This window comes from Lepisosteus oculatus, chromosome 16 (genome assembly GCF_040954835.1).
Source record: "Lepisosteus oculatus isolate fLepOcu1 chromosome 16, fLepOcu1.hap2, whole genome shotgun sequence".
NCBI classification, from domain to species: domain Eukaryota; kingdom Metazoa; phylum Chordata; class Actinopteri; order Semionotiformes; family Lepisosteidae; genus Lepisosteus; species Lepisosteus oculatus.
The window spans coordinates 6,737,764-6,757,793 of NC_090711.1; the positions used below are offsets into that span (position 1 = coordinate 6,737,764).

The window sequence follows — 20,030 nt, forward strand, 5'->3', positions numbered from 1 at the left end:
TTAATTAGCCCTTCTTACTTACTTTTTTGGTGTGTGAGTGAACTTCCATTCTTCATAAACATCTTTTGTATATGTTGTATTTTTTGGTTGCATTTTGGAAAATAAAAATTTGTTTAAAAAAGCAAAGAACATCGTATAAGCATGATCTTATGTATTTATTTGATGGTATAGACAGCTCTCTGAAGATACATCATGTATTACAGAAAGGGGTTTAATTAGGCAAGAATTTAGCTGAGCACAGTTTAAAGGACACAGAAATGTGTAACTTCTTGCAGGCCACTACTTCATATGATGACCTTTGGGTGTTATTTAGGTTTTTTTCCAACATGCAAGAATATGCAATTTTATCTGGTTTCACATTACCATGGTACTCATGTGGTATACAGCAACAGCTAAGTCTAGGAAACAACCAACACATAACCATGCAGACATTTAGCAATAAAGTTAAATAGGTAACCTTACTGAAATGAAAGCAGGTTTCACTGGAATTGCGATAGTACAACTTCTATCACACTGTTGTTTTCCGAAACTGGGCACCAAGGACTTAATTCTCCATGAAATTACACTAGTAGGTTTAACAAGAAACACAAAGACAGAGGTCATGAAAATAAACACAAACATTCTAGAAATAAAACTTCAACACTACTGTTTTAACTTGTTTTATGTTTTACGGTTATAAAAGTATAATTTTGCTGTACCTTGCTTGCACTATGCAGTGTACTGGTTCAGTGTCTATACTTTTTGTAAGCAAGATGATCCGCACACTGTTGAATCCTGAAGTGGCACACACAGATGTATACTGACTTTCATTTCACATATCTTATGGTGCATGTATGATCTTGTCTAAACATCTGTCATTATACTTTCAGTGTATAAACACTTGCTGATGGATTAAAGTGGTAAATGCTAGAGTATCTTCAATTGTTTGGCACTGAGGACACACACTGACCGTAGTAAGTGCTTTGCACTTCTTTCAAATTATTCTCAGGTTATCTCTATTAAATAAGGAGCATTGATACCTGATGGAATCTGTTTGTTAATTGACCTTTCCTTTGTGCCAGAATTTCTCAGTGTGCAGATCATCATATAATAGGTATCTAACACTTAGGAAAATTCTTAAGTAAATTTGATAAAGAACACTTTGTGTCTGACTCACAGTGACTACAGATAAATACAACTGTCTCTTAATAGTATAATTCAAGGTGATGTCAAAATAATATCCTAAATTCATGATCAGGTTATACTTAGGAAATGAACTGTTGACATTGCCCGTTTACTCAAGGTAAACAGCACTGAGGACCGCCTGAAGTTTGGCCTTAGCCTGTGTAAATGTGGCACAAAGAGATTAATGTGTTTACTGTCACTTTCAAAAGCCAAAGGGAATTTCTGAAAACAAGTATTTCTTTCTAATAATCAAAGCAGAAAAAAGCTCATTACAAAACTCAGATTATAAGGTGCTGGACCTATTTCTTTGCAACACATCTATGGCATGTGTAGCTTGTCCCCAGTAGGGATATAGTTACCATGAATCAGGTGTACATCCAGTCCTGAGCCACACAGATCTTTCTCTAAACCAGCAAAGAATTCTTCATCACACTAGGCTGCCCCACCCATCACAGTAGAATTCAACACTAATGAATGTCTTAGGGGTTATATAACTGTAACAGACTCATTTACTACATGAGCCCTGTTATACATTTAACTATTTTTGCAGTTCCAAATCCATTCATCTCTCTCCCACTCAGGCTGCATGACAGGATTTGAGGCTGCAAAGCGATGACTCTTGTTTTGAGCTTAATGATACGCAGTAAAACCTGCTTTAAACCACTTCAATGTCTCCCTTGAAACGCTGAAATGTGACATTTCTCTATATACAGTGCCATCCGTAAGTTAAAACAATAAAAAAAACCTGGGTCCAGTTGACAAGTATTTAGGTTTTAAAAAACACAGTGTTAGCTAGACTTATTTATCTAGTCATTATATACAGGTGAAAAGAAATGGGAAATAAATATAATACATATCTATATATACAGAGATGGTGCTCACCACTGTAGTATTTCTCATTGGCTGTCTTGCCCTGGTACCCCCACACCAAAATCTCTTTTCCATTCCAGGTTTTAATGGTGTAATGTGGGCTAAAGCAGTGCAACTGCAAGAGCTACAGTCTGCAGCAGGCATCGTGTGGGGTTAGCAGGGCACTGTGCTCACTTCAGGTCATCTTGGCCCTCTTGCTGCCTATTGACCGATTCTATAAAACAAAGAGTGAAACAGGTTTCACTTGCTTTCCAAAACCAATGGGCGTTTTCTCCTTTTCTTGTCTTTCATGCATTCACTGTCAATAACTAGCCAGAGCTAATCGCATTTGTCAATACTGTGTAAGTGTTGGACCTCAATGCATATCTTCACAGTTCTCGAACGCAATGGGAAAAACAGTCAACACATCCATCAATGCTGTAAAAGCAGCTGGAACAAAGCAACATTATAAAATGTCCTGACGGCTGATGATGTAGACTGAGTCATGTGCTCCATCATACAAGGGTTTGGAAAAAAAAGCCGTATTACTGTAAGAGGTTTTTCAAAAAATCATAAAAAACTATTGTTCAGTGAGCAAAGGAGACTGAAGTGTTATGTAGAGAAAAAGATACTCTTAAAACTCCTACCTTGGCTTGCTTGTAGAAATGTGGGGCAAGTTCTACCAGCCAAGAAGATTCAATTGCAGTAACATCACGCATGTAATACTTGGACGTCTGGACCACTTCATTGAAAACCACCCTGGGGATGAGGAGCACAAGACTTGTAGAGTCCCGAAGGCAATCTGAGGTGATTTTCAGACTGCGATTTCAAGTATTAAGGCAGGGTCATGCAGGCCTACCATTTTGGTGGCTTCTCAGCGTACAGGACAGATGTGGGATGAATGTGCAGCTCACGGTCATCTCGAAGAGTCCTAAACAAGAACCAGATATCTCAAGTCACACTCTGCTGCTGCCAAGAAGATTAAAAACAGATGTACCGTGATAAGATGTAATTTGAGAGAGTGAAAGAAAATTCTGCACAAAAATCATAACGCGTCGTTAAAAATATTTTGTTATCGGTTTTAGTGAATGCTGAGCTTTAAACATGTTTCTTATGGAGGAAACTGCACAGTAAAAACAACTTAAGCAACATTCATCAAAGGTAATGCTAAATGTACTCCTTCCTTAAAACTTGTTCTAATGGCAGAAATTATCTCTACGTACCTTGTATACTGAGTGCTATATTAGATTCAAATCATCTCACCTGTAGGAGCCTGAATGATGAAGTCTGGCTGCATTTGCAAAGAACCCAGAGACAATGCATTTCAGGATAACATCAGGATCTCCTGGACAGTAGATAAAGCAACATATCACAAACATGTCCTATATTTGCCACAGTTCTATAGCTGATGAAGTAACACCAAGCAACAACAGGAAAGAGGCAAACAGTACACCCTACTGGTGACAGAGAAAATCTGTCGCATAATCATACAAGCAATGTAACAAAGGTTGTTGTTTTCTTACACTGGTTGAAATATAAAAAAAATACACCTGGAGATAATTCAGCTTCCTCATAGTTAGACTTCACAACCGTAACAACCCTTTCTAGATATGAACATGCACAGGACACACCAATAATATTATTCTCTTTTGGCAGAAGGAGTTCACACTATTCATTTGTAGTGTGTATAAAGAGAGTTCATTTTCTATAAACTTGAAAAAGCTGTAGAGAGTCTGCCATGGACAACAAGAATGCATGCTCTCTAGGCATCACACATAATTCTATTTTGTTATTTGTTAATGTAGCTCCAGTACGTGATAAGATACATACACAGCACAGGCCCATAATATGGATATGGAAATACAACTGTACTTGAACACATAAGCAATAAATCAGGACTCTCTTCTGTTATCTATGACATTACCATTCCTCACAGACAAACCTTCACTGGAGGTTCTGGGTACTTTGAACTTGGTCATCAGCCGTCTGAGTTGTTCCCTCACGGTTACTGCACGCAGAAGCCCCTTGTAGTTAAGGAAGTGCTCTTGGCACCATTGAGAGCTCTTCTGATGCTAAGAATAATATGAAAATGAGTATTAATAGCAGAGCCACTGGGAACTTGGGATTTCAAATGAAATCATATAGCAATAATGGGGTGGAAAACTAGTTTTGATTATGAGTATGCTTAACTAATGTTGCAAAGAGAGCCAGATCGGATAAAATTGGTAAGAGTACTTTCAGAAGAATCTACACTGACATTGGTACAGATTTAATTTACCTACAAATACATTTAGCTATAAAACCAACTAAACATTCTTGCTCTTCAGCTTTTGTGGCGAGTTACACAGTTGAGTACTTTAGGCAAATACCTTTTCTTCCATGACAAAAATGCCAACACTTTAATACGCTCTGCCCTGTGGTCTAAAACACCAATACCTACCTACCAGGACAATATCTACAATGCACCATGTTTTCGTATTTCCAAGATCATCCTGATGAAGCGAGGGAGAGTGAAAGTGTTAAAAGATGAGGTGGGTACATACTTTAATAAAGGCTTCATACACATTGAGTATGGTGAGGTGGTCGCCTTCAGCTACTGCAAACTTCCTGTGCTCCCTAGCCTGAAGTGGAGAAAGACAAATTAAGCATGCAAATTTCACAGTATGAAGTGAGAAACTTCCAAACCTGCTCTACAACAGTAACAATGCAGACAGTGGAATTTCATTTTCAAAGCACGGAGTGACCTCCATTTTCACAGAATGCACAACTCATTTGCTACAGGTAAAGGACTAGGATACTGCGCGCAATGGCAATGTCCACAAATTAAGAGCCATCGATTAAACACTCGTAAGTAGTTTGGAGTGACGATGGTAAAAAAATCTCAAACTTAAGAACAGTAGTTTGTAGTACCTGCATTTTAGCTTTTTTCCACATTTTCATCTGCATCCCTTTTGAATTATTCTACTTTGAGTGGTGTATCCACACATTCCTTTTCAATGCAGTTCACAGGGAAATGCAGTGAGGAAACAAATTAGGATCACGCAGGGCTTTGAAGCCCATTACTAACAGAAGGCTTTTTACTTCAAGAGAAGGGATCTCTTCCTTGTAATCCCCAAGCAGGGCAGTCCCAGTCCATATGGAACAATACACAGGCTGGTTCAAGTATGCTGTAACCGTACTAGGAGGCTCCCTAAATTGAACTGTACAAGCAATGAGCAATCTCAGAATGTGGGTCAGCATGGTTTATGAGTCACAACTATTCTCCATGGGGACAAACCCATTAGCTAATGCTGAAATGGTTTTCAAAGGGAGCTCTATTCAGGCACACTGTATCCACTACGAACAAATGTTCAACCATGAGAAAACGTGAAACAAGTAAGGCATACATAGGGAACACGGTGAGGATTCAAACTAAGAGTCAGCTGTTTTGGCCTGAACTCTTTGCCATGGGTATAAATGCACACATCCTCTTACATTTCCTCATCTATTTCTTGGAATACTTATCCAACATGGAAAATAATTGCAGCTGAAACAACAATATTGCAATCACTGAGTGTACAGGTACAGAAAAGACAATGTGAAACAGCAGGATATGAAATAACAGGTGAACGCTGATGATATAACTGATATAAGTCACATGTAGAAGTGACAGGTGGAACAGAAAGAAGACTTAAAAAAAGTGCTTGCCTTTTTTTAGTTCAGAGTGAGGAAGAGGGGGAGAGCTGCTGAAACAGGAGAATGTAAAGAAGTAGTATGCATCAGACTGTGTCCTGGTGATGTAGACTGTACTAAAGGGGAGGTCTTGATTTAATGCTTCTTCCCAGCAGAAAAGGAAATACTTTCAATGCAAAACTGCATGCGACTGTTCAACTATTTAACTTTAGAAGGACAGCACAGCGATTTCATCTTCAGAAGCCTACCTCTACCTGCCTCTGAAAAAATGGGTTTGTGCTTTTCAGTTAACTGGTAGATCAAAGCTTTCATTTAATACAATCCTTTGCCTAATTGAAAAACTTCTATTTCTAATACTTCTGTAATACTGTCAACTTGTGAAATTCTCTTGCATGTAATATTCCCAGGATTACTGCAAATTTTAATAGGAGAATAATATTGGCGTGTCCTGTACATGTCCAAATTACATGCACAGGACACACCAGTATTCCTAGTATTACAAAGTGATTTTTTTAAATTCATCTGACCATTTAGGAAGTTAGATGCACAACCTTTTGTGAAGTTAAAAAAGGAATGGGAATTCTCAATTTTAAAATCTTAACTGTGGATGGTTTTACTCCAACCACTTCAACAGCTGTTATCAAAAGTTCAGTTTGCCATTGGGCACACTGATGACAAAAGCAATGTGAATTTAGACTGATGATCCCTTTCAGATGGCTTAATATTTTCAGATGGACTGAAAAATATGTTAAACCATCTACAGGAAAGTTTTCATTTCCTTTCAAACAGCTTCCCTGACATCCACAGTGGCCCATCCTTGTCACATAATCTGAATCCACAATTCCTGCGTGTTGGGATACTTAGGTCCAAGTATGCCAGATGAACCAAGCATTCCTCTAATGCAAGCACTGGGTAGACAAGCAGCAACCAAACAAGGAGCTAGTTTAACTTACACTAATGGAATTCATTTAAACGTGGGAAACAGAGGAGGACATTTGAGCAGAAGAGAGACACGCCACATGTTTGAAGTGGGAATTCCCTATGTTTAAAGATATTTTGCAAACTAAATTGGTGCATCTTAAAGTTTTAAAACCAAGTCTAATGGACAGAGGAAGAAAGGCATCCTTTCTACCCTATACTATATATGAAACCAAAGCGAAAGCAAATGGTGAACTGAACTGAATTCCCTTGATGATGCATGATGCACTGCTTGGTTCCTGGAATTGGGTGAACACTGTTGATCATATGCATAAATCCAGAGGATGAAAAACCTGCATCACAGGTATATCAGCATTGCACACGGTAGATTCAAATGTATATTATCCTGTAACACATACAAATTATTTGTGATTCAGCCTGTTGTGCACACGGTGGTAATATGAGCATGGTAGGACTTACAGCTGCCTTCTTCTGGTTGGGAGGACTCAGGAACACATTCTGGATCTGCATCATGGCAGCAATGGTCACTATCTCTTTAGAGCAGCCAAAATTCCCTGTACCGAACATGCAAAAAGTCAGCCTTAGAAGCAACTACAAAGTAAAAACATTTTTTAAATTCAGTACCTATAAAAACAGGACCATAGGGAACACCTCATGGTACACACCCAAAGGCAATAACTTCATCCGTGCTTAACAGAAGTGGACCAGTACAATTTTAGCATACAAGACTGCCAGCACACCCAGAGCTGTGACATCTTCTGGTCTTAACCGTTACTGTGTGAATGGTCTACACAGTTTTCACAATACAGATTTTTAAATAAGCCAGCTAATCTTTTGTGTTTAGAGATCACAATACACAATGTAGTAAAACATTCTGTGGGAATTGTATAACTATTTGTGATAAACCTACGTTTAGATAGTGTTCCCTACTGTATTTCTAATAAAGACTCTGCCTCTGGGAATCTCAGTCTAGAAGACGGCGGCTTTCTACTCTTATACGACATATTTCTACTCTTACCTGACTCCAGCAGCATCTTGGCAAACATGGGGCTGAGGGGGAACTCTGCCATGCGGACTCCCATAGGCTCAGTGAGTCGCCCATACTGGTCTAACCCTGGAGCAGGGACAGGAACAGGTAAACTCCACCACTGACTATGATTTTGTGCTCAAAAAGGTAAAGAGACAATTGTTTCCTAAGACAAAGTATTATGCTTATGGCTTAGAATTCGAATAATAAAGGGATAGTTTCACATGTCACTGATAAACCACACAAACGCCAATGGTATTTACTGCAACTTAACGAGATCCTCATACTTTCTTAACTAAAGGGGATAACCTCAATGCAAGAAAAATAATGTGTAACGCAGCCGTCTCTACTTACCACCAAGAGCGTAAAGCAGCTCTAAGGCCTGAACCATAGACTGGGCTGGAGGGGGCTGGCAGAGAAAAGAGTTTTGTTTTCATGTTAGTTATCAATTCATTTCAGGCTTTCAATTTCATTGACTTTGTGACCCAGGTTAGCCATCTCCCACCCCAAAAGTAGAGCCTTATTAAACAGAATCAGATTCAGTGAGCAAATTCACTGCAGCAAAATGGGGAAAAAGCAGTCTATCTGGAGAACTAAGGGGCCTGTGGTTTGCAACAGTGACTCACGGAGAGGAAGTTAAATCTCAGGACGTTGTCTATGCCCAAGGCCTTCAGCTGCAGGATCACTGGGGACAGGTTTGTGCGCTGCATCTCCGGCACTGTCGCTGGGGGCAACTCTTCATAGTCTTCCTCTGCACAGGGAATAGTGTGAGGATCAGGGAAAAGGGAAGGAGACCTGCACCCTTGGGAAGGCAATGGAAAAACGTACCCGGGTCCTCCTTACCTGTGTAGAGCCGGAAACATTTTCCTGACCTGTTTCGCCCCCCCCGTCCTGCTCTCTGTGTAGCCGAGGCCTTCGAGATGGGGGTCACCACCAAAGACTCGATGGCTGTTTTGGGGTTGTAGGCCCTCAGTTTCACAAATGCGCAGTCAATCACAAAAACTATCCCATTAATGGTGATGGAGGTCTCTGCAATGTTGGTAGCAACCACCACCTGTCACAGAACAAAAATAAAGCACAATTCAAAAAATGATAATTCTCTACATTTCTATAGTGCTTTTCAGCACTATACAACAGGCTTCCTCCAGCACTGAAGTGCAGCCACCACCTGGGTGACATCAGCTATCCTGCCCCAGCAGCCCCACTGCACAGCAGAGCAGCTGAAGCGAGAGACAGCTTCCCAAATCCACTTAAGGGGGAACTTTAGGAAGGCCCAGAGCCAAAAATCCAAAATATTCTAAGTAGAAGTGGGATCTTTAATGCCCAAATAATCAAGTCCTTCTCCTCCAACACAGTATATCTTGCCAGAAATGAAGAAATATGAAGACGTAAAATACGGAGGAAAAAAAATTAACCCAGCATAAATGCATTGCTTCTGTTCTGACTGCCACATTAAAAACATACTCATCTTTTCACATCGGAATACTAATAATCTCTATCAAATGTCATAAAGTATATGTATCACACAGACAAAAAATATCCTGGCTTATTACGACATAATGTCAATAGGTGATTGAGTAAATAAAAATAATTTTACAATTTGCTCATTTTCTAAGAACCACTGATGTTGTTTGGCCAATCATTAAGAAATAAAGTAAAAGTTGTTTTTTTAACCCAGAATGCACAGAAGAAATTCACCTTTCGCACAGAAGGGGGCGCTCGTTCGAAAACCTTCATTTGCTCCTGGTAGGGCAAGCCTGCATACATTGGTAGCACTCGGAGGTGTTTCTTCATCCCAAAGCGCGACAGGGCCCGGGCCTGCTCTACCAGCAGAGAAACCACCCTCTCCACCTCCTCCTGCCAACACAAGACAGCTCAAAGGTTTGTCCAAATAGGGAACCACATGGGTAACAAACATCATAAAAATCTAAGGAAATTAAAAACACAAAAGCCCCTGCAACTGAGAACAACCTCAGCAAAGCCAAGAAGTGCGTTATTCCAGTAGCATGGTATGAGTCTTCAATTCATCCTCCTCTGCTGTTGACCCAACTCACACAGCCAAGGGACAAATGCACAACAGCAGAACACCAGATCTTTGCGGTTGGGGGGAGTCAGTGCTCTTGGGACACATGAGGGGAGATGTTATAATAAACACAACTGACATCTGAGGTGCACTACAGAGAAGAGGATGCCCCCCTGACCCCACCACTCAAGATACCTTTGGGAACATAATTTCAGCTCTTTGCAAGTTCAGTTTAGTTAATTTGTCATATGCAAAAGTGCAATGAAATGCTTATTTGCATGTATGCTCCAACACAGCACAAGCTGTGTGCAAAAGAAAACATCGGTCTGAGTCAGTGAGAGACAGAACTGAATAATCTGACAGCCTGTGGGAAGAAGCTGTCTCTGAATCTTGAGGTTTGTGCCTTTATGCTCCAATAACAAAAAGTGAGAAATCAGGATAATTGTGATCCTTGTAATGTTTGTAATGTAATTTCATACAAGCAGTTTATATACCTGACCGGTGAGGAAAGCAAGAACATCTCCATCTCCCTCTGTTTCGTGAATCTTCAGCACTGTCTCCACTGTAGCTTTCACATAGTCAGGGACAGGGCTGGAAACAGCGGGAACAGAGTGTAAAATCACACCGCAAACTGCAAGGGTTACATGCAATGCAACACGCTAGAAACACAGAGAAATGGTAAAAGACCGGATGAATACAATAAAAGAGATCCATCTTTGTGTAAAGTGTGTCAGTGTTCTGCTTCACTTTACAAGACCCTGTTTAATAAGTGACCCTATAAAAAGAGGAGAGCTCCATAAAATAACAACTGGCTGTTTTTTTCTTCCTTAATTATAATCACTATTTTGTTTTACATTCCTACACATACTGGACCTGTCAATGGCTTTTTTTTTTAAAGGATCAGCTCTCCAGCAACAACTCCCATATTGCACTGGGCAGAATGCGACAGGCTCACATTCGGAATTCTGAGAATTCCAACATGCCCACCCGTAGGCACTAGCTGCCGGAGCGCCGGACAGGAAAGGTCGTGAAAACTGGAGGAGCAATGTGTCTCTCATGGCCGCAGCAGACAGAGAGCCGACAGAGTCCTGGCAGTGTAGTCGCAGTGCTGCCCTGGCAGAGACAACCTGAGCTTTTATCACCGACACTGACAAATGAAGGTTGTGTATCGCTCAGCGAATTACACACATCGCATTTATCTCAACAGGTTTTTCGTGAAAAATACAGAAATATCGTAAACAGGGTGTTGACACAGTTTCCCTTGAAACAAAACAAGGTCATTATCTCTGGAATAAGTGTTGACATGGCAGATAATTTTCACTGTCATAGGGACGCTGTGATGCTGCAGTATCGGGAAGATGACAAGGAATGGGTCCTTGTAACGTGTAGTAATACAAACGAATACGAGTTACATTAGTTACAGGTTTACCTCACTGTGTAAAAAATGTCCACTGGATACGTCCTCCCTTCTACTGTTAGAATCCTGCAGGTGTCTTTATTGGGGTCTCCAGACTCATTCAAGTTAAAGAATTCTTGAAATTTCTAAAGACAAAAAAGCACCGTTTTGAAATTCATACAGTAATAGCTTCAGACAGAATTTCATCTCTACACTCGCAAAATCATTTACTTACGTGTCTAAAGAATGGTTTATGCAACACTAAACTTACATTTTATAATGTTTTTTTATCTTAATTTCAAGAACCCTAAAGCATTTTACATATAATAGAGTTATTCACACTTTTTATGTTGTTTTGTCTGAAGTCAAAGGCAAACAATTCAGATCCTGGAAATGTGACCGTGGGCTGAGCACTAAAACCTGTTCAAACCTGGCTTAAACTGAGATGATTCATGAGAAGACAGGGATAATAAATAAAAACTGACATTCTAAATATACATAGACCCACAACATTTTATCAAGACCTGCAGGAATACATGTTTCTGTTACCATTCCACCTTCATTCATCTCAAATTCCCCCTCTAAATTACCTTGGCATCTAGAGTAGCTGAAGCAATTATCAGTCGGAGATCTCTGCGTTTCTTCTGAATCTGATGAAGGTTTCAAAAAAGGATCTTTAATCCTCAAGTAAGGCACAAATTAATCCACCCAATTAACACACTACAGTAGCTGCTTTCATCATAAGCACAAGGCAAGATATTATTCACCCGTTGGCACTAGAAATATACTGATCACCACCTCACAGCTACATAAAAAAATACCTTCACTAGACTTCTACTTAACATTCTTAACAATTGTCTTTTTTCCTAAATGTTCACACCTAAAATATTACTCCTTTATCTACTTTATCCTACTTTAAATCTACTTTAAAGATTCATCATAAGAATATGGCCCTTTTGTCTAAATTGACTCTGGTCATTCGAAATGTGAAAAAAACAAAATACCACCAGACGCTAATAGTACAATCACATTTCAGAATTGACTGAAAAATGATCCACTCTGACAGATTCCCCAGAAAAGAAGCTTTCTTTAAAAACCAAATGAAGTAATACAGTGACCTTCTTTAGCAGGCCGATTGCAATGTCTGTGTAGAGTGTTCTCTCGTGAGCCTCATCCAGCATCAGCACACTGCAAAGAGGACAGTAGAACATCAGCTCAAATCTGGCACAGGATTAAAACAACTACATCACACTGCTAGAACAAACAGCCTCTTTCTCTACTGCTGAAGACCCCAGTTTTTGTGAAGAGGATTAAAATTAAAAACTCTTTTGAATGGGTTGCTCAGAATGAATGAGTCATAAGTCATACTGGAGACTCAGTTTCAGAAAGGAAAAGCTGATATGAAGTTTAAGTTGTTTGTACAGACATTGCCTTATCCACCACAGCAACGATAACAAAACCAACCGTGTTTTTCAAAATCTGGCATATAAACTTGGCTCTGATCATTATAATTAAAATTCTGCAACCTGGAAGGAGAAATCTACTAATGATGTTATGACATATTCTGGGAAATCTTAACTGTGCTTTTGGTTTAGAAGACATCACTAAATGTCTTTTTAATGGTGGTTCTCTGCTATATTGTAATAACAAAAATGAAAAATATGAATGCAAAAAAACCATAGCAGAACTGTGATTAAGGGAAAAAAACAGTCTCAATGTTATGAACAGATTTAGCTATGGCAATCTCAGCTGACACTTCTACTAAATATATCTGGTATGTATCATTCAAGGAACCTACTGTTGATATTATAGGTCTAATCTATTTTTTAGTGTGAATATAGCTCAATTTAACATTTCATTTACATTGGAATGAGATGCACACTGATAATGTCACACGTGTTCCTAGACTAAACCACAAACAGGGTTTGTGTATTTTTGAGTATTCAGGGTATAGCCTTTGGACAGTACCTGTACTTTTTTAGCAGTGGATCCGCCATCATCTCTCTGACCAGCATTCCATCTGTCAGAAACTGAAACACCACAAACAACACAGGACATGACAAAGTCCCTGCAAGCAGCAGCTGAGCTTAAAAATACATTCACATTTGTTTAAGTATGCAGCTGCAACAGCTTGCAGTGTTTTTCCTGTAAACGAACAAGTAAAAGTTAATTCCACATTGAAAAGTAAGAAGACGTTTTAGATGTTGAGCCTCCTTCGGGTATGAGTTGAGAGAGAGTAAGGTGGCGAGAATATAAAGCACAGCACAGTGCAACATGGAGTTAGAGAGAAGGGGCTTACAGGTGAGAAAGTGTGTCAAAACGAAAAGAGATCTCAGGGATAGGTGTAAAAAGCTGAAAGCTGAAACTAATGGAAGGGTTTAGAAAAGAAACGAGTCAGTCTTTGAGAGAGAAGGGGGAGTTCAATGCTGATGACACTTTTTCTCATGCGTGGAATTAACCTTTACTTCTCTAAATTGATCATTTACAATTTCAGTGCTTATTCTTAGTGGGGTCACAGAAAACCCATGAACCCCAAGTTGACCAGTAGTCAATGCCTGTTGTACTGATAATTCCTAGATCTCACATGATTTTCAGGTTGATAATTTGAGGCACTGGATCTAGAAAAGGAAAATGGATTACTCCTGGTTTCTTCCACTGTATGTCTTAGTCATTAAAAAAAGCAAAAACCGCTGACCATGATTACTCCTTGAAATACTTGGCCTTTCCCACGTTCGCATCTGCAGGTCTCGTACCTTTATGCGCGTGGCATGGGGGTCAGAGCAGTCGTCGAATCGTATCGTGTAGCCCACCTCATGACCCAGCAATGCCCCCCGTTCCTCAGCCACTCGACTGGCCACCTGATTGGAAGGAAAGAAGAGGGGACAGGCGGATCTATCTTGCATTTGGCTGTTTCAACAAAGTGACTGCAGCACAATCAACAGTCTAAGTGCCCCTCGTCACAGCCACAAAGCATGAATGTGGGAGTCTCTCACCGAAGTTGCTGCAACTCTTCGGGGCTGGGTCACCCCGATCACCTTGCCCTCTGCTGCCCATCCAGCCTCCAGAAGGTACTGAAGCAGAGACAACAAGACACTGTTGTTCAGTATTACTGTCTTGAAAGTATTTAAGAAAAGTTACGTTTCTAACCATGCAGTCTAATCTTGATCCAATACAAAACCACCTCAAAACACATCTTCATGCCATTTTCCAGGTTAATACATATTTATTACCATTGCTGCTTAATATGATCTCTCTATGTAATTAGGTAGCAAACTGTAATGCTGTTGTGTGAACAAAAAAATAATCAGAGAGGGACACAATGTAAAGTGTGAAGGACATTTCTGGCAATGATATAAATACAAAACAGGAATGAGAGCTGCGCTGAGCGCCTAATGGAACACAAACCTGAGGGATCTGGGTGCTCTTCCCAGAGCCTGTCTCACCCACAATCACCACAGTCTGATAGTTCTCCACCAGGTAAAGGATGTGATTTCTGTGCTGGATTTAAAAGGCAACACAACAGGACATTACAGGACAGTACAATAACACATGCACATCTATGTTAAAAAAAACAGACTTCTAAATTACTGCACACAACATAGGCACACTATTTTTTTTTTCATCGTAATAGTATGTTTCTTTCATGCACCATCTAAAATCCCTTCATAAACGTCATTTCACTCTTCAAAGTTCTATAGCTGCCATTTTGATACTTCGCACTCTGCAAGGGATGGTCCATCCTACTCCTTGAGAGGCACAATCTAGCAAGCATTATGGATCCCCCATATGCATTCACAGCAATTTGTTACCTCGACAGTAGCCCGACCAGGCCCTTTAGAAACACAGCATGTGGGACTGATCTCTGAATAAGGTAAGTGAACTGCGTAAGGTATCACAGTGAAATGGTTCCAGTGCTTTAGAGGTTGATAACATGGGGGTAAAGCAGAAAGTCTTACAGACCACAAGTGTTCATCGCTGCTCTTTAATACGGAAGAATACCTTGAATACTGGAAGCTTCTGCCTCTGCTTCTCGATGGACAAGGAGGAGAGAGGATTATATATGACCGGAGAACCGCCGATCTCTGAGGACAACTCCCGCTCCTCTCCTACTCCAGGGGCCTCTAATCCTACAAGACAGATCAGAGGCAGAAAGAAGTCATGAAAATAACTTCGTTTTAAAATAGTACCAATATGCTTTAAATTAATGGGGGTCCAATTTTGCCAAGACAGTCTCTACAGGTTGTCACTCCAATTAAGTTCTTCACGACCTAAATTAGAAGTCAGTTTGACATCTTTTCCCATCTCTTCAGGTGCTGGTGCATTAAAGAAAATCTGCGGACTGGACAGCCCTGTTTAAATTCATAAACTGAAGGACCCATACATAACATTTGGAAAAACTAAAAATAACTAAGGGGCACTATGTTGTTGTTGTTTTTAACCTGTTGGGTTTCTTTTCATATTTCATACTTTGTCAAAACCATTCCTTCTTTCCGTGTTAATATTAACAGCAGTATATTTCCTAAAGCATATCATTCTTAAAGCAGGCAAAAAAAATCATAAATAGTAACATACTAATTACATAACAAAACCCCTCAAACCGGATTTATTACCCAGTAAAACCACCAGCATCATTAATTTTAGTGCAGCATTTGGTGCAACCGATTACATGTTGTGCTGCACCTTATAAACATATTGGTCCCAATAATCCGAGGACAGTACATTTGTGGCGGTGTTTGTTCTGTTTTGGCAAATGTGTCCCAATCTTCTCTTGTGACAAACATCTTAGAAAGAAATCCCGTGGCTTTTTTCTCATGCAAACCAATAGGAGCTGGGTCTTCTCAGCTATATCAGCAAAACGGGTAAGGATCCCTACAACAAATGACATTTAATAATGTAAAATCTTAAATGTCATCTGTCTATTCAGCAGCCATACCGTTCTGTCTTTGTTGTGTGGTTCGTAATACGCACACGTTCTCTGTAGCTAGCCAACTACTGAACCGTAGCGCTTCTCAGATCTAGAAAAATCCATTTAAAGTCACTAGTAATAAGCACGATGAGTTTTTTAAACAGACAAGAAGAGGAAGAGGGGAAACATTAAAATAGGCTTATAAAGCAGAGACGTGTCGTAAACGAATATATAAACAATGAGTTTCAATTGAGATTTTTGCCGGCGTGATATTACTTTATAGAACAGCAAGCAATACAACTGGACATTAAACCAAAATAAATTATGTGGTAACAAATGTCAGGACACAAAATAATGCAAATATATTTATGTTACTAATAACACCGATATCTATTCTCACCAGGCTTCCAGAATTTCATCATGGGCAGGGGCGCCGCCATTTCGGGTCATAAGTCACAACTACAAAACTTTATTTAAATCTCAATACAGAGAACACTCGTAAGAATCACTAAGAGAGCCTGCGCTTGGTTGAGGTTTATAAATGCATACCCAAAATACGTCTTTCAAGGTTTTGCTTTAAGCTTTAGACTTTAGACTTTTTCGGTGTTTCTTCCTTTTTCAATACTTTTTTTTTTGCGTGGCAGTGGTACACCTTCCATTGAATCATATTTTGAAAGGTGGTTTCAGTGCAAATGGAAATTCGTTTAACATTTTAAGGACAATCAATATCCATAAACATATGAGCCTCCTTGATGTGAATAATACTAAGATATGACACGTGCCAACAAGTTAACTATCTATGACATAAACCTGTGGTTTTAATCTATGTTAAATCACTGTGATTGTAAAATCTATGGTTTTTATTTTGTAAGGCACGTTTTCTTTTTCTTTCCCAACCGTGACACGCTGTTGCCAAACGCGTAACTGTGGGATAACATCCCGACTAGACCTCCCCAACATGTCATGATAGGGACCCCATGTATATCGCATCTATATCGCGGCAGTGTATATCACGACTAGCGCCTTGCTTCCATGCCACACTGGCACTGCTGTTGCAACAAAGGTCTCATATCAGGACATGATATACCCAGATAGTACGTATCATGATATATGGACTTTGTGTCACCACATGAGGTCAGCATATCCTGTCAGGGTATGTCCTATCGCAACATATGGACTGGACTCCATGTCGGGACATGGGGGCGGGGCTTTTTGCTGGGGTATGTCATATCGCGATATGCGGGCTTCATGTCGCGACATGGGGGCGGGGCATTTTTGCCGGGGTATAACATATCGCGATATATGGACTCTATGTCGCGACATGGGGGCGGGGCGTTTTTGCCGGGGTATATCATATCGCGATATATAGACTTCATGTCGCGACATGGGCGTGACTTTTTTTGGTCATATCGCGATATGCGGGCTTCATGTCGCGACATGGGGGCGGGGCATTTTTGCCGGGGTATGTCATATCGCGATATACCGACTTCATGTCGCGACATGGGCGTGACTTTTTTTGGTCATATCGCGATATGCGGGCTTCATGTCGCGACATGGGGGCGGGGCATTTTTTGCCGGGGTATGTCATATCGCGATATACGGGCTTCATGTCACGACATGGGTGTGACAGTTTTGTCATATTGTGATATATGGACTCCATGTCGGGACATGGGGTGTGGGCGTTTTGGCTGGGCATGTCATATTGCGATATATGGACTCAATGTGGTGGCAGTGATGCTCCAGTCGCAATGGGTATCGCGATGTGATCGTGATGCGCGCAGTCCTATCGTGACATGCTATTGGGAGTCGTGAACGCGCTGTGGATGCCATGACATTCTTTGTCTGCTATTACCTCAGTGCGACTTCTCTTAGATCGATCAGTAATTGGAAACCAATGGATGTGTTACTGTATATCCAGCGTGCTCATACAGCACACACGGTACACAGAACTTCCGCTGTGGCGCTTTACCCAATCAGAGTGTCGATTCTCACTCTTCACCCAATCGCGGCCCGGACTGTTCGGGGGTTTAGCCAATCACAGGGCTGAGAGCTGTTCGAGCTAGCAGCGCCAGGTGGCTTGTTTACTGTTAAGAGAATCTATTTTTTAAATGCTTTGCAAAATAACTACATCGGCTTATTTTTTAACGTCTTTATTGATTCACAATATCCCGTACTCTTCGAAATAAATACATTTTTAAATACATTTTTATTTGCAATATAACTGCTTTCTGTAATAAATCCATGGCATTTGAACAATTTTAATCAGATATTTAAGGCAGGGGAAACACCTTCTGATCGTACTTCAAAAATAAATAGAATTGTAAAGTCTGTGATCATTATATTATTGTGCTCGTGCTTTCAATTTATTTTTGTATTGTTAAATGATATCGATCTTGAAACTAATACCTAAAAATGTGAATATGGGCTCTCGTGTTGTACCAGTGGTAATTCGAGAACATGGTTAAAAAATTAAAAGAAAACACCTAACCCAATGAACTAACATAGTAACTTTTCCCTAAATGCAAGACTGTTTTATTTGTGTAAAGGCTGCAAAGTCTGTGGTCGACTGATCAAAAGATCACAACTGAAAGATCTGGTGGCGTGACTTTGCTGTTATGTACGATCAGACAGACTCGGAAAACAAATTGCCCCCATTGTTTTCATCACAATCAGGAGTTCCGGTACCGAGTTTGTTGGTACCTATAAACTTCCTTGTAGATAGTTACGTGATAACCCGTAAAACAAGGCGCTATATCTGGGAAACGAAAGCAGCACAAACGCTACTTACAGCAACACAAACCGGCAAAAACGCAGCATTAACGATTGCGGTGAGTTTCGTCGTTTGTGCTGTTTGATGGGCGGGTGGGCAACCACGGAGCAGGACAAGCAAACATGTCTGGGTCATTACATTGCAGACTGCAGAAGACTCGACTTCACCTGAGGATCTAACACAGGCACCCACACCTGTGTCTTCAGAGGGCAGGTGTGTCCCACGCTGTATTCTACACCGAGGACTGGCCGGAAACACAAACATACTGTGAGCTCATCGCTTCATGTTTGCGCATAAGACCCCTGTAAATAAAAACACACGGATAATGACAGTTTATCAAAGAATTCAGATATATGTTCACTTCTGTTATGTGAAAATAAAAAAAAAATGTTTCCAATATTGCCGCGGTCCGCAGGTGTGAGACGGTGGACTTTCCAGTGTTGCTTCTCTGATGTGTTATTTACTACCCGCGACAACCTTGTACGTAGTGCTGTTTTTAACTCGCATACAAAACTTGCCAAGGAGTGGAAAAAAATAGATTACAAGAATTTGTAATTCACAAACAATGTATATTCAGGACAAATACAAATACAAATTCCCCAAGAAATCAGAGAGAATGTCACTGACTCCCTGGATCCCAGAAGCACAGTCTGCACCTGGTCTTTCCTGGAATGGCATACCCCTAAGGAAAACCATGTTGCTGCTTTAATTGGTGTTAATAGGTGGTGCTCTTCTCTGGACCACTGTCCAAACCAATTCCCCAGTACAGCAACAGAGGACACTGTGCTGTAGGAGGTGTTATCCTTCAAATGAGAAGTTAAAGTGAGGTCAAGACATTAAAAGATTTCTTGGCACTGTTAGTGAGTAGAGGTGTTTAACCCAACTTTCAATTTGGACTTGCACATTTCACCCAATTAAAGATTCCACCTTAATCCATCCATCCATCCATCTATCCATTTTCTAACCACTTCGTTCTTTTCAGGGTCACGGGTTAGCTGAGGCCTATCCCAGCAAGCAATGGGAGCAAGGCAGGGTACACCCTGGATCAACACCAGTCCATCGCAGGGTAGACACACAGGCCTGCACACACTCACACCAGGGCCAATTTTCCCAAAAGCCAATTAACCTACCAGCATGTTTTTGGACTGTGAGAGTAAACTGGAGCACCCAGAGGAAACCCACACAAAAACTGTAGACTATACTCTATATCCACCATAATTAATTTGTAAAAATGCAGATCTGCTGTGGAGCAGGACTACGGGAACAGAATGACTGCCGTGTCTC

At 40.4% G+C, this 20,030-nt stretch overlaps 1 protein-coding gene across 1 annotated transcript; it reads right to left on the reverse strand.

Annotated features, from left to right (window-relative positions):
• Positions 1 to 136: 136 nt before the first annotated feature.
• dhx35 (DEAH-box helicase 35) lies at positions 137 to 16,459 on the reverse strand. Its single transcript, XM_006639582.3, has 22 exons — positions 16,377 to 16,459; positions 15,070 to 15,197; positions 14,476 to 14,568; positions 14,064 to 14,141; positions 13,824 to 13,928; positions 13,039 to 13,100; positions 12,189 to 12,258; positions 11,661 to 11,720; positions 11,104 to 11,216; positions 10,169 to 10,265; positions 9,350 to 9,508; positions 8,495 to 8,705; positions 8,278 to 8,402; positions 8,006 to 8,060; positions 7,643 to 7,738; positions 7,084 to 7,178; positions 4,557 to 4,634; positions 3,956 to 4,085; positions 3,277 to 3,358; positions 2,873 to 2,944; positions 2,661 to 2,772; positions 137 to 2,248 (listed from the first exon to the last, which is right to left on the reverse strand). The coding sequence occupies exons 1-22, from the start codon at positions 16,414 to 16,416 to the stop codon at positions 2,210 to 2,212; spliced, it is 2,100 nt and encodes a 699-aa protein (XP_006639645.2). The 5' UTR covers positions 16,417 to 16,459; the 3' UTR covers positions 137 to 2,209.
• Between the last annotated feature and the right edge of the window lie 3,571 nt (positions 16,460 to 20,030).

Coding starts and splice junctions, on each gene's coding strand:
- dhx35 (XM_006639582.3), bottom strand. CDS start 16,416: ATGGCGGCGCCCCTGCCCATGATGAAATTCTGGAAGCCTG. Junction 8,403..8,494: donor ATGTTTCCGGCTCTACACAG/GTAAGGAGGACC, acceptor TTCCCTGTGCAG/AGGAAGACTATGAAGAGTTG. Junction 2,249..2,660: donor ATTTCTACAAGCAAGCCAAG/GTAGGAGTTTTA, acceptor TTTGTTTTATAG/AATCGGTCAATAGGCAGCAA.